Below are 15,256 nucleotides of genomic sequence, written 5' to 3'. Positions count from 1 at the left end.
CGTGTTTATGCTTCTTTCGGTTTTAATATAATTCTGTCAGCCAGATGTCCCAAAAGTCCTTGGAACCGTTGAGTGAAAGCTCGGAGTGAAGTGGACACTCAACAGATGCAGCAAATGCCGACTATCATTTGACTTGACCTGCACACAGGATGGAACATGTCTTTCTCTGTATCGCCCAGAAGCGAAATTGTCGGAGGTAATGAAATTAGACGCGTCTGGTCTCCTGGGCAACTCGCATTTATAGCTCCGGCTTTATCGCTTCCTCTGCTTCTCCAAGAGCGGACAACTAACCTGAAAACATCCACCCCCACACACCCCCCACCCCGCCACCATCCCGCCGTCTGCACGTAGCACCTCAAGTGAAAAGATGGGAAAGGGTCTATTCAAAGGTCTACCCGAGTGGTGTGGAGAGCCTGACTTCGTGGGGGAATCTCGCTTCATATAGGACTGCATTACAAGAAAGAGACTTGAGAAGCTGGGGTTGTTCTCCTTTGAGCAGAGAAGGTTAAGAGGAGATTAGATAGAGTTGTTCAAAATAATGAATGGTTTTGATGGAGTAACTAAGTAGAAGCTGTTTCCAGTGGCAGAAGGGTCGGTAGCCAGAGGACACGGATTGAAGGTGATTGGCTAAAGAACCGGAGGAAACTTTTTTTACGCAGAGAGTTGTTATGATCTGGAATGCACTGCCTGAAAGGGCGATGGAAGCAAATTCAATAGTAACTTTCCAAAGAGAATTGGATCAATACTTGAAGGAAAACCTTTTACAGGCTCTGGGCCGAATGGCCTCCTTCTGTGCTGTATCAGTCTATAGTTCTATGATTATATAAGGAATGACACATGAGGGAGAAAGGAGTAGAAGGATATGCTGATAGGTTTAGGTGAAGAGAGGTTGTGGAGGGACTGGTGTGGAGTATAAAGACCGGCATATACCAGTTGGACCGAATGGCCTGTTTCTATGCTGTAAATTCTTTGTAATTCGCATTGAGGGGAGGGGGGAAACTTTTTAAAGAACTCTTTGATTAGGTTTTTTTTGAAGGGAGATGGGGGGATGGGGACAGATTTGCTGTTTGCTCGACATTCAGGAAATCCAATAAATGGACGCGATGGGGTGTCAGATAAGTAAATGAGAGCAGTTGACGTAAGGAAGAAGATGCAGCTTCCTTATAAATAGAAGCGGAGGGGACGAAGGCTCGGTCACAAGTTGGCGAACTTGCACGAACGCTCAATGATGCCCACGTCGAGTTCCTCGTCGGCCAAGGGGTTCCGCAGAGCAATTTCGGAGCTGGATTCCAAACAAGCCGAGGCGGTGAGATTCCAATTCTACTCTTAGATTGACTGGCTCTCTGTAGAAATAACGATTGTGTGCATTCATTCTCTCATGCTGGGGTCAGTCTGTGCGCACCGGCTGTATCCGTACCTCTCTCCTAGTGCATGCACTCACTCGATTTGCAGAGTTGAAAGATTTTTGTCCGCAAGGTATAGATACATACATTTTAGTTATATATAGCCAATAATAAAAACAGATTCCCGAGAATTCGGCATCCTGCCGATTTCTTTCATGGGTTTAAAAACACAGAAATTTCATCATTTTCAACTGAAAAAAGTAAAGCATGTATAGCAGCTGTTGGTGTTAAATTATAATTCAAGAGAATCTCATCTTGAATTGACAGGAACCCCTTACACGCAATTCCTTTTGTTTAAAATTGGAATTGTATTTTCACTGGGTAGAAATCGCCAAGCCGAGACGCCGCGCCCATAATCGGGACTGGTGAAGGGTAAGAGAGTGGACTGGTTTACCTGGAGTTTATTTAACTCAATGCCAGATGGACACTGCGCTGCCCAACAGCGGCGCGGTCGATAGAATCACACGGAAGCTCGAAGAGAACGGGGTAGCACTTCAAGTGAATGATAGGAAAGGATCTATTCAAAGATAGAGCCTTACGTTGCTTCCTATGTATTTGATGCTGTTGTGATATTCTGTTTATAATGCATATATACACACAGCCAGAACAATTCCGTAAAAACCCACAGAGGGAAATAACATTTACAACAAGATATTGTGCTTATATCCGAATTATTAAATCTATAACAATAATATGAATTGGGGGCATGAGATTGGGTTTTAATCAGGATGACTCCATGGCCCTCTCGATGTAATGCTGAGCTCACCTGGGATTAGAACTTTTAGAGTCTAACTCAGTGTTTTCCTACAGGGAGTTTATTTCAAGTTACAGAGGTCTGGAGGTACCTTGGAATAAAATGTTCCATCGTCACAAGCAGTTAGTCCAGTTACTGAGCCAACGAGAAGCTACATTTTCTCTTTGAGGTTATTCTTTTGTATCTTCACAAAGGTTTGGGAGATGATCGTTACTCTCTGTGAGTAACCGTGTGGGGTGTCTTTGCTCCAGGAGATACGACCCCCTTCCCCTCTTGGGGCGACTGATTGCAAACGATTCCCCCTCCCCATGTCCCTGAGTTACCCACTTCATCGAAACTCCCGAATCTGAAGAATTCGGGCTGTCTGCTGGCATAACGTCCAATTCAAGTCAAACCCTTGAGATAGATTCCAAAAAAGAGATGGATAGCGTAAAGTTTAACATTTAAAATAAAAGTTTCTGAAGAAATAGAAAGTAAAGGCCAACAAAACTTACAGGCTTTCTTCAAACGGACCCCTTTCTGGTCACTTTTCACGATGTGCTACTGAACAGGACCATCCACTGACTGCTGTGTGTAGTTTCTGGGCAGCTGCAGGGTGCACTGCTCGGTACTGACTGAATGTACTGTTAGTCTGTGCATTAACACAGGAGGGTCTCTGCAGGTTCTTAATCCTACTCCCACATCCCAGGTTACGGGGAGAACGTTACGCCGGTGTTACACCTTATTCGATTTTGTATAAAAATGATTCCATGATTTCATTTTCAGCCATAAATCCGAAAGGAAATATAATGCTATCCATCTCCCCTTCCCTGTCTATAAATTATCGCCGATCTCTCCGTTTCTCTTTGTCCAATATATGTTTCGTTTCCTTTACGTGCCTGTTATCAGTTAGTGCAACACCACCATCAATCTGAAATAAAAGCAGAAAATGCTGGAAACACTCAGCGGGTTCGGCAGCATCTTTAGAGAAACAGTTTTCGGTCGGTCAATCTATCTGATCCGTCCTTCTGTCTGTTCCTTCAACTCTTCATCTCAGTCTCTCTCTGCTCTGTCTCACACAATGATCTTTTTCTGTCTTTCACGGATCCTCTCACTGAATGTATGTGTGTGTGGACGTGTCTGTGTGATCTCTCTGTCTCCGGGGTAGAGTGTTTTCCCCACTTCTCTCTTTCTTACTCGGGAATCCCTCTCTCTGATCCTCTCTTTCTTTGATTTCTCTCTCTGTCTAATTGACTTTCTGACCCCTATCCTCTGATCCATCGCTTTTTTTCTTTAATTCCTCTATCTTTTTTCTTTCTGTTGTCTCTTTTTGATTCCTGTCTGCCTTTGACTACTCGCTCTTTGACTCCTATCTGTCTGATTCCTCTCTCTCTCTGGTCTCCTCCTGGTCATCTTTGACCCTGTCTCTCCTTGATTGGTCTCAGACATAATTTCTTCTTTATTCCTCTCTATCTTGCTTCTGTCTCTTTCTGATCCTTTGTCTCTGATCCTCTTATTTTCTCATCCTCTCTTTCTTTGTTTCCTCTCTTCCATTACTCTTACTCTCTGGTTAGTGCCATTTTCTCCCTCTCCTCTTTGATTCATCTCTCTAATCCTTTCAGGTGTCAATCTTGGCTCACTGGTCGCACTCACACTCTGAGTTAGAAGGTTAAAGGTTTAAGCCTCTCCAGAGACTTGAGCACACCTTAGTGCTGCATTGTGGGAAGTGCCACCTTTTAGCTGCGATGTTAATCTGATGGCATTGGGCCATCCGGTGAATATAAAAGGTCCCATGGAACTATTTTGAAGAACAGGGGAGGTGTCCTTGCCAACATTTAACCCTCAACCACATCACTAAAAAAAGATTCTCTGGAGTTCTGACGAAAAGTCATCAACCTGAAACGTTAACTCTGTTTCTCCCTTCACAGATGCTGCCTGACCTGCTGAGTATCTCCAGCATTTTCTGTTTTTATTTCAGATTTCCACCATCTGCAGTTTTTTCTTTCTGTGTTCTCTGGTTATTTGTTGCATTACTGCTGTGTGTTGACTGTGGAGCACTTTAGATGGCCTGAAGATGTGAAAGGTGCTATATAAATGTAAATTTTTTCCATCTCTGATCCTCTGTCTCCTCTCTCTATGATTCCTCTCTGTCCATCTCTTTGATTCCTTTCTCTATTTTCTCTCTGAGGAAAGGTTGGACAGGCTAGGCTTGTATCCACTGGAGTTTAGAAGAGTAAGAGGTGACTTGATTGAAACATTTAAAATGCTGAGGGGCCTTGACAGGTTGGATGTGGAGAGGATGTTTCCTCTTGTGGGAGAAACTAGACCTAGGGGGTCACTGTTTAAAAATAAGGGGCCGCCCATTTAAGACAGAGATGAGGAGAATTTTTTTCTCACAGAGGGTCGTGAGTCTTTAGAACTCTCTTCCTCAGAGGGTGGTGGAATATTTTTAAGGCAGAGGTGGATAGATTCTTGATAAGTAAGGGGTGAAAGGTTATCGGGGTTGGGCGGGAATGCAGAGTAATCAGATCAGCCATGATCTTATTGAATGGCGGAGCAGACTTGAGGGGCCGAGTGGCCTACTCCTGCTCCTATTTCGTATGTTCATATGTATGTTCATATTCTTCTCTCTTTGATCCTCTTGATTTGTCTATTAATTCGATCTCAGATTCCCCCTCTGTCTTTCTGATCCTTTGTTTGATTCCAGTCTGTCATTACTGTCTGAATCCCTCGCTGATTCCTCTCTTTTTGAAACTTGTATTCTCTGATCCGTTATTTCAAATTCCCCTTTCACTGATCTTTTCTTTCTGATTTTTCTTGGATTTATCTCACTGTCAGTGTGGTACTACTCTCTCTCAACCATCATGTTTGTTTCCTCGTTCTGGGATATCTGATTCTCCATTCTGCTGCTCCCCATTTTTGATTCCCTTCTCTCGCTATGGTTTTTCTCTCCAATTATTTTTCTAATTCTCTCCCTCTGATTCTCTCTGTCGGATTCCTTTCTTCCATTGACCTCTCTTTCTTTCCAATCCTTTCTCTGATACTCTCTCTGATTTTACTGTTGTTGATCCTCTATGATTAATTCTCTCTCTCTCTCTGATTCTTTCTCACTTTGATTTGTTCTCTATGATCCTTTCTCTCTCTGGTCCTCTCTCAATTCTTTGTTCTTCTTGTTTTGAGACTAGTCTCTTTGACCCCCTCGCTCTCTCTGTCCTCATTTTATGATCTGCTCCTGTTTATTCTCTCTCTCTTTCTGACCCTGTCTCTTTGATTCATCTCTCTCTGTTCTTCTCTGATTCTAATTTCCCTGTGTTCACTTTCTTTTCACTCTCTGTTAGTCTGACTATTAATTCCTATCTCTGATACCACTCTCTCACTTTTGATCCTTTCCTTCTCCGATTCCTCTTTCTTCCTCTGATCATCCTCTCACCCTATTCCTATTTCTTGGAGTCTCATCTCTGATTCCTCTAATTCCACTCTTTTACACCCTTTTCTCTGATGTCTCATTCTGGGATCCATCCCTCTCTCTTTCACTGATCTTTTTATTCCTCTCTTTCTGATCTTTTGCACCTATCCATCGATCCCCTCTCACCCTGATTCTATCTTTCTGATCTTCTTTCTCCAGTTCTTCTCTGATTTCTATCCCAGTTTCTGATTCCGCTTATGTTCTCTCCACAATTCTTTCTTTCTTTGATTTTCTCTCTCTATCGCTCTGATTCCTCTCCCTCATTTTCAACTCTCTTTAATTTCCCCTCTCTCTCTGATCCTCTGTCTGAACTGCTGGAGGTGTTCATGAAGGGTTTTGATAAATCCAGTAGGGCAATTTATTTCCACTGGCTGATGATTGGGTTCAGGAGGGCATAGATTTAAAATCATCACCAAAAGAACAAAGGAAATGGTTAGCAGAACTGTTTTTACATAAAGGGTTGTTAGAAAATAATACACCTCTTCTCGCTTAGATTTTTCTTCTCTCATTCCAATTTCCAATACTCTCTGTTTCCTCTCCCTCACTTTGTTCGTTTATTTCTCTTTGATTCCATTCTTTCTATCTGATCCTTTTTCTACAGTCTTCTCTCTCTGCCTCATCTCTGCATCAATCCTCTCTAATGCTTCTCTCCACCTGAACCAGTCTCTGATACTCCCTCTGATCCTTTCTGTTTAAGTCCTTTCTTTCTGATTCAGCTGATTCTCTCTCTCTCTTTATACCTTTTGCTCAGATTTCTCTTCTCTTTGATCCTCTCACTCTCTGATCCTATCACTCCTTGATTCCATTTTCTTAGGGATCTCCCTCCCCATCCTCTCTCTGTTTGACTTATCTGGCTAATTGAAGCTGATTCCATGATTTCTTCTGATTCTTTCGCTGATTCTTTCTCTCAGACTCTCTTTCTCTGATACTTTTATCATATCTCTAATCCTCTTTGATTTTTCTCTCTGTGAATCTTTTCTCTCTCTCTTTTATTTTTCTCTGCCTTGACCTCTCTTTTTTGTTCTCACTTTTCATTCTTCTCTTTGGTCCTCTTTCTGATTCCTCTTTCCCTCTGATTCCCTCTCTTTCTCTTTGGATTCTCCCTTTGGTTTTTCTCTTTCTCCGATCCTCTGTCTCTTATTCCTGTCTATCCCTATCTCAATCTGATCCTTCTAATCCTGCGCATCTCTCTGATTCATTTTATTTTCTGCTTTGGACTGAACTCTGCTCTTGCCCCTGTATTGTAGGACCTTGCTGGCTTCATTCTGACCCTGTTTCATGTTCTCTGTTTGCTGGTGTCAGTCCCCCCATTTCATCGGGCGCAGACAGTCCCTGATTGAAGATGCTCGGAAGGAGCGAGAAGCCGCCGCTGCCGCCGCCGCCGCAGAGTCGGCGGATTCTGGGGACCAGCTGGTATTTGAAGAAGAGGACGGCAGGGCCATGGTTAACTTATTCTTCACACTCCGCTGCACCAAGAGTTCTTCGCTCTCCCGTACCCTCAAAGTGTTCGAGGTAATGTCCCATATTAACCATCGTGTGCAATGAACAAAAAATACTGTCGATATATAAGATACGATGCAAGTGTTTAAAATACCCAGGCTGGAGCCCGAGTGAATCTGAGACCAAGTGAACGATCACGGTCTTTCAAACTCTTAAACAATTACTTAGAAAATGAGGTTGAAAGCTGAAACGTATATTACAGCTTTGATACCTATACCGGCTGCAGTAGCTATCACTCTCAGGTCCCTCAGTGAAAGGCAGGGCTCACATACTGGAGTTACACTGATGGCTGTTGGCCGCACTGAGGTCAGTGACGAAGGAGAACTGCACATTAGTGCCCGGGTGGTGTGACTTCAGGCAGAGCCAGGCTTGGGCAGAGCAGGAAAGTCTTTGAATTCACAAGGGAGCTGTGACTGAGGGAGTTTGCTGGGACCTGTATTCTGGTGGGCTTGTAGTGATTGAGTGGAATTTGTTTGAACTTGTGCTTGTTTGTTCATCACATTTCTAATAACTGCTGTTATTAATCGATATAAAGAAAGTGCAGATAAGAGTGCCCACTTTCTAGTAACATTAAAAACACTGAAAAGTCTGTTTGTAAAGAGTCCCAAATGGGCACTTTAACATGTGCTTCCACCCGGTGTTAACTCAGGCTGGTTTAGAGTTAGCCTTTCCACTCTTGGACTCCAGTTGACCCAGTTAGACCTGACTTCTGCCGTTTTTGCATTAATATCCACTTGAAAACAGACATGAACTCAAAAGTGTATCTACTGTAAGTGTAACCTAATCCAGCAGTTACCTGCAGCATAACCCTACACTGCCAGAGTATAACTTCTGTGACTCATGAATGCAGCAGTGTAAGGGTTCCTCCAGGAGGACATCTCACTTGAACTTGGCACCTAGTGCAGTATAACTCCAGTACAGTACCCAGTGCAGCATAACTCTAGTATGGTAGCCAGTGCAGTATAACTCCAGTACGGTACCCAGTGCAGTATAACACTAGTACGGTACCCAATGCAGTATAACTCCAGTACGGCACCTAGTGCAGTATAACTCCAGTACAGTACCCAGTGCAGTATAACTCCAGTACGGTACCCAGTGCATATAACTCTAGTATGTTACCCAGTGCAGTATAATTCCAGTACGTTACCCAGTGCAGTATAACCCCAGTACGTTACCCAGTGCAGTATAACTCCAGTACGGCACCCAGTGCAGTATAACTCTAGTATGGTACCCAGTGCAGTATAACTCCAGTACGGTACCCAGTGCAGTATAACTCCAGTACGGTACCCAGTGCAGTATAACTCTAGTATGGTACCCAGTGCAGTATAACCCCAGTACAGTACCCAGTGCAGTATAACTCCAGTATGGTACCCAGTGCAGTATAACTCCAGTACAGTACCCAGTGCAGTATAACTCCAGTACAGTACCCAGTGCAGTATAACTCTAGTATGGTACCCAGTGCAGTATAACTCCAGTACAGTACCCAGTGCAGTATAACTCCAGTACGGTACCCAGTGCAGTATAGCTCCAGTACAGTACCCAGTGCAGTATAACTCCAGTATGGTACCCAGTGCAGTATAACTCCAGTACAGTACCCAATGCAGTATAACTCTAGTATGGTGCCCAGTGCAGTATAACTCCAGTACAGTACCCAGTGCAGTATAACACTAGTACGGTACCCAGTGCAGTGTAACTCTAGTATGGTACCCAGTGCAGTATAACTCCAGTACAGTACCCAGTGCAGTATAACACTAGTACGGTACCCAGTGCAGTATAACTCTAGTATGGTACCCAGTGCAGTATAACTCCAGTACGGTACCCAGTGCAGTATAATTCCAGTACAGTACTCTCATGCTGGTAAAACCAGACTTTACGCCTGTTTTTACCAGGCGTAGATATTTAAAGGTTTTCAGCAGGTGGAAGTCATACAGAAAGCGGAACTCCCTGCCCGCGGAGACCCTTTTCCCGGGCATGCGTGTGATCTGTCAAGAGGATTCTTGACCGATCACAGGTGCCGGGTTTTAGCGCATGCGCTTCGCATGCCTAAATCCGGCACTTGCACGGCCCCTATGGGTGTGTATACACCTTGTACGCACCCATGGGGGTCGGAAAATCCGGCCCGTTACAGTGATCGGGGTTCATTATTACACCTGGGCTACAGAAAAATGGTGCGTCAGGCAGTGAAAGACAGTTCGTAAGAGATGCTGGCCGTGATACTGCTCCACAATTTTGGATGCAGGGAGACTGAAGGAAAATGCAGGCAATGAGAATGACCACCACCTCACTGCTCAACCTGCATTTCCCTCCCCCTACCCCCATAGGGACCACCGCTTGCCCCGTTTTCCTCATCTGCTGCATGTAACTGATGGTAAGGGGCATGGGGCACACACCCCTAGCAGATATCCCTCTGTGTTACTGCCACTTCCATGGGTTGCCATACGGAAGGTGGTGGTAGGCTCCAGGAGTAGTCCTGCGCTGACTCTGTGAAGGGAGAGGGTCTTGTAGCAGCCTCAACTCCCTCTAGTTTGGCCCCCAACGGATACTTGCTGAAGGTCCCAGTCTCAGTCAGGGACTAGAGTGGGACCACCTCCAATCTTTGTGAGGAGGCAATATCCTTATTTTTGAATTGATATTTATTTTTTCCCCTTCTCTTTTAATTCTCCCCCAAGACATACTCAATTCTCTGGCTATTGACCATTTGTTAACACCATCTTTAGGTGACTGGGTGGTGTGTGGAGAATGATCCTCATTATCTTAGCTTCTAACTAAACCACTAGCATTTACCCTGACATCAGGGTCAAGTACAGCAATTTGCTGGGTGGAAATTGTGGGCATATTACTCCAGAGCACAGCAGAAAAGAGCGTCAGTGCATGATTTTCCCAGTCTGTGCTGGGTTGGCTGATTTCAGCTGGGACAGCTTTCAAGGGACTACAATTAGCCTCAGTAACTCTGGGACTGAGGAGGGAAACATCATCCAGAGTTCCAGCTCCTGGTCCCTATGCAGTGACTTCTGCTGGAAGAACATGTGTGTGACCATCGGGTGAGGCTGTGCTGAGGTGCCCCTGTCAACAGAAGAACCGACCAACACTCACTATTTAGGATCAAACATGAATAGTAGTCACTTGAATGAAGTACAGGAGCATATTCAGTGACAATAGAAGTGTACCTCAACAACAGTCATTGGGGGTCATTTTAACATTGAACGATAGTGTAAAATGAGCAGTATTGGACAGCCACCATGGAAATGAAAATCGGGAGAGGTATATAACAGGCGCCTGAATTGATAGCACCCATTTTACACTATCATTGAAAGTCAAAATTACCCCCATTGTCTTCAGGAGAGGTTGGCGTTTCTTTCCTAATTATAGTGGAAATGGTGCTGTCACTAGAAAGAATAATAAGTGCCATGATTTCCTCGGGATGGGGGGTGGGGGTCGTCCCGATCTGCCGCCGTAACTTCGACACGTAAATGAGGCCTTCTGCTGAAATTACGATGGCCGATTGGAAGAACCACAGGAGGGATTTCCCAGCCAGAGTTTCCTATGTAAGAGTTTGCAGCGGTGCAGCATTTTGGGATTGAGAACCCGAAAGTGAAAGGTCGTACTGCAGGACATGGCCAAGGTTGTAAGGAGTAGAAGAAGTGAATCAAGAGTGCCAAGCTGGGCTTTCAATGTCTACAAAGGATTGTAGGGGGGAGGGTAGATTGAGGGAAGCGAGGAGTCCCACAGTGTAGAGGTCCTGGGACAGAATTGATTAAAGCAGGAGTTGCTACAGTGAGTCCTCATTTAGACAGAGTGAGGATGCAGGGAGGAGGAAGAGCGTGTAGGATGCATTTCCAGGAAAATAAAAGTTGCAACAAAGTCGGACCTGTGTGCAGAGCCACTGACACTAATGCACAGTTTCAAATTGGAGTAATTACCTTAAGAAAGGGTCAGAGATCTGCAGTCCCACATGAGTGATATGTGAGATAGCAGCATTCATTTCAAGGCCCCTTCTGGCAAAACAAATAAATTGTTAAAACAGATTCAGGTATAATAGTATTTGTATGCTAAAGAACTGCCTCTGGGGCTTTCGCCAGGAACCAGCCCTACATTATTGTAGTCACACAGAAGGTAATTTAATATTCAATGGCAAGTTTTTTTTCCATCGAAATTGATTGAACAAGAAGCTTTAACAAGGGTAGCAGGCTGAATAACAAACATGCAGAAATTGAATTCAGATATAGCATCACATTTATGTTGATTATGTCGATAATGTGAATTAACAACTTATTTTTCCTGATGTTGGAGATGAATTGAGGGTATTCAAGGAATTGAAGTCACTCGTTTTAGTATATTCTTCCCTGATTACCTGTCCGTGCTCAGTTGGCTGATCTCTATTAAGGTGGCAATAGGGGTACTGCAATCGGCCTCTGGACTAGGGAGGAGAAAAATCAGAGATGGCTTACACTCCTGCTTGATCTCCAGTAACTCCTGCTGGAGAGTGAACAACAGATTTGGGTTTGGTCGTGTTGTCCCCATATTGCCGAATAACCCGTTGGCATTCAGGTCAGGGGTTATCTGGTCCCCTTTGATTGAGGTGCATCTTTGATGGGGCGAATCTTCCGCTCACCATGGCGATGCGTCCTTGACCCCAGCTGAACTACTGACCTCGGAGGCTAGTAACACTATCAAGGTGGGCTCTCCAGAATCCACCAGGGAGTTGCACTGAAAATTGATGGGGGATATTTGGAGCACCAAGCCTCAGGGGACTGTCACAGTGGAGGTTACAAGCCAATTTGGACCAGAAATTTGGGTCAGAGGCTTCCTGCGGGTGCAAACCTCCGACCTGCACTTACCTAGTGTGCCGGCCGTTGTGCTGTGGGCCCGCGTGGGATTCTGATCCTGAGCCTCCTCCAACTGCCGGCGCGCAGTGCTTGCGTATCCCAGGGGCGCAGTTAGTTCGAAGCGTCCCCTGGGATCACGTGGGCCATGGAGAGCCAATGGTAGCAGAGAATGCCCATTCATAAATTTGACAGGAAGACCTGTCAAAACTATAAATACAAATCAGCCCCAAAACATAACTAAAACTTCAAATAAATTTTTTAAAAACATCACACTTTTAAAATAACTATAAATTACATAAAATAACTATTTTAAACAATAATTTAAATTTTTGAAAAAAATGAATTACAGTTTTTAACGGGGCTAAAAATAAACTTACCTTTCTTTAAAGTATTTAAAAATAATAAACCTGTGGAAAAAATGTTTTAATTTTACTTAATTCACCACTTACCTTGTTAAAAGCAGGCCTTGCGCCTGCTTTTTAAAAGCATAGCTCCTGGAGACTTACCCTCCCGGAGAAAGCTGCAAAAAAAACGGAAGTTCCAGGCGAACGCACTGCCTCTCTGTCGCACGCATTCGACCTGTGAACCCCTTCCTTTAAGGGAGCGGAAGTTCCGGTTTCCCACGCAGGCACAGTGCATGCACGAAACCGGCACTTTCGTTGGGCCTACGGGTGAGTACCCAGCGCGTACTCCCCTGTGGGGACCCGAATTTCTGGGCCATTCTTTTTTTTAAATTGCTGGTTCCTTTTTGATCTGTGCAGGGCAGCACACTGAGAGTGCTTGCACAGGCTCTGGCTCCCCAAAAAAGTTCTTCAGCCCCTCTGCTGACCTCAGAATGCTGGATGGCTTGGCCTAATAGGCAACCTTTATGTCTTGTGTTCAAATGGCCCTCATTTGCATTTATTTAACATACACTTGCCCACATATGGGTGGGCACTTTCTGTGCCATCAGTGGGGTGGGGTGGGGAGGGGGTGAGATGTGCACAAAGGCAGAGACGTGGCAGGACATGTACCCGAACAAATATCTGCCCATTCTTGTCCCAGATCCACCAAAAAATCAGCAGGGGGGTGTTGGAAAATCTAGGCCTCATTGTCTAGGCCCGTATATGAAGAATGGCCATTTGGATAAGGTACTACAATATTATTAGTGCCAAAGGAGCCATATCCTCAGGAAGCTTTAGGAATAGGAGTCAAGGAGAGAACTTGGCAAAAAGAAGAGGAGAGAGTGGTCTGAATTTCAAACTGTCCAAAGCCAACAGGGGAACACTCCTGCCCTGTATATATGTTTGTAAAATAAAGTAACCATTCACAAGCATTAAAGATAGTGAAGGAGCTGCCAAACCATCTTTACAACTGCAATAAAAAGAAACACTGTGAATACTGGAAAAGCACATGAAGTGGATTAGTCAGCATCTAGAATAAAGCATGTTAACCCACGTTACAGTGGTGTAGCTTTAGAATATTTGTTAAAGTGTTTAAGAATAAAGTATAAAATCTCAGACTCCTGGGAATGAGTTGAAGACTACACTTCAACCAAAAGCTTTCAACTACACATAGAACTACTTGATCTTCGCAGTCTAATCTAGCAACAATTCAGCCTCAGTACCAACAGCAGCAGAATCCTGAGATTGAAATGATCGGCTTCTGCTCAGTCCCAAATTCTTGTTTTCTATGTGATACTTTAAATAATTTTAAAAAAATCAAATGATCATTTCTTAGGTGTATGGAGCAGGAACTGAGCAAGGTAATTATGTGGAGACAATGTAACTTAAAAGAAAGGGTCTTAAAACTGATTATGATGCTTGACCTTAAGTGCTAAAGCAGTGCAAGCTTTTCAAATATCATTTATTGGGTTATGTATTATTAGCACACAATATACAGTATTATATACTCAGAATAAATGGTGTCAGGGAGTCCTTTACGAAACTGTAATACACTTCAGTGATTCAGATGATTTTGCTGGTTTATGATACATTGCTTAAATGCACCAGATAATGCAGTATTAAGCCACAGAGGCCAGAATGATCCACGATATTTTCTGCACAGGCTAATCTCAGCCAGGGCAGCAGCTAGGACTCCACAATTGGCCTCAGCAGCCCTAGGGGAGAGGAAAAGCCCAACTCTTGAATATGATTGAGTGACTCCTGCTGGAAAGTGCATGTGGGTGGATGGCGGGTGAGGACAGCATGGGCTCAGCCGCAATGCTTCTTGGGATCAAATAGCCTGCACATGAATAGCAACCATGTTGGTAAGATACCAGCAGCTGGCCAGCACTTGTACACCCGTAGTTCCTTCGATTGGGGAGGGAGAATACTAGAGATGGCGAAACCTTTATACTGAGCACTATGACAATGGTAATTCTCTGGCATTGATGTCGCCATGACTACATGGACTGGTTATCAGTGTCTATCCTGAAAGTGGCTGTTAGCAAAAGCAGTACTGATTCACACCCTGAGTGGAGCCACCCCTACAACTTCAGCGTGTATACATTGTAAGGAAAAAAATATACATATCATGGAGTGCTTTAAAAGCTGTAATCTCATCTCAGGATTCAGACACTGGTTCTAAACCTTTAAAACTTTGCTCCAGTGCTTTCTGATGTCTCCCAGACCTCTCACTGAGATTACTGGCTTGTGTCTATAATGCTTTCCCTGTCAGTATATAGTATTCACCACAATGCTGTGCTATATCAGAAGTTTTTTTTTAAATCACTTTTAAAGAAGCTCCAAAAACGTGGTCAGTCTCCATCCATCCATCCATTTATCAAAACGTTACACCTAGCTCATATTTGGTCTGTCATGTCACACTTCTGGTGCCGCACTTGCGATGTCACATTCAATTTCTTGCAACAAATTACAGTTGTCAGAAGTAGCACTCTCGCCTCTGAGTCAGAAGATTGTGAGGTCAAGTCCCACTCCAGAGACTTAAGCACAAGATCTAGCTGACTTTCAGATGAGATGTTAAACTGAGGCCTTGTCTGCTCTCTCAGGTGAACGTAAAAGATACTATGATTCGAAGAAGAGCAGAGGAGTTCTCCCTGGTGTCCTAGCCAATATCTATCCCTCAACCAACATCACTGAAAAGATTATCTGGTCATTATCGCATTGTTGTTTGTGGGATCTTGCTATGCACTTCAAAGTACTTCATTGCAGCCACACAACCTCAGACGCACACAACGTCCTGAGATAGGAATATGCACCTATGAAAATTTTACATATGCGTGTACTTCCTGCCTATCACACTTCAGATATCACACATTGTCTAATGTAAATTCCTGCGTCACATTTTAAAAATAAACAAAGGCTGTCATTTTGAAGTACAGGAAAAA

At 44.0% G+C, this 15,256-nt stretch overlaps 1 protein-coding gene across 1 annotated transcript in view; it reads left to right on the top strand.

Moving 5' to 3' along the window:
- Positions 1 to 1,217: 1,217 nt before the first annotated feature.
- th (tyrosine hydroxylase) overlaps positions 1,218 to 15,256 on the top strand; it is a 76,570-nt gene continuing 62,531 nt past the window's right edge. Inside the window, exons 1-2 of the mRNA XM_086007655.1 lie at positions 1,218 to 1,316; positions 6,897 to 7,114. Coding sequence (XP_085863781.1) covers positions 1,226 to 1,316; positions 6,897 to 7,114 — 309 coding nt within the window. The 5' untranslated portion in view covers positions 1,218 to 1,225. The remainder of the gene's footprint in view (positions 1,317 to 6,896; positions 7,115 to 15,256) is intronic.

Source organism: Somniosus microcephalus, chromosome 15, assembly GCF_052327205.1.
Source record: "Somniosus microcephalus isolate GS21.2 chromosome 15, FLI_Smic_1.0, whole genome shotgun sequence".
NCBI classification, from domain to species: domain Eukaryota; kingdom Metazoa; phylum Chordata; class Chondrichthyes; order Squaliformes; family Somniosidae; genus Somniosus; species Somniosus microcephalus.
This window is presented reverse-complemented; position numbering and strand designations above follow the sequence as displayed.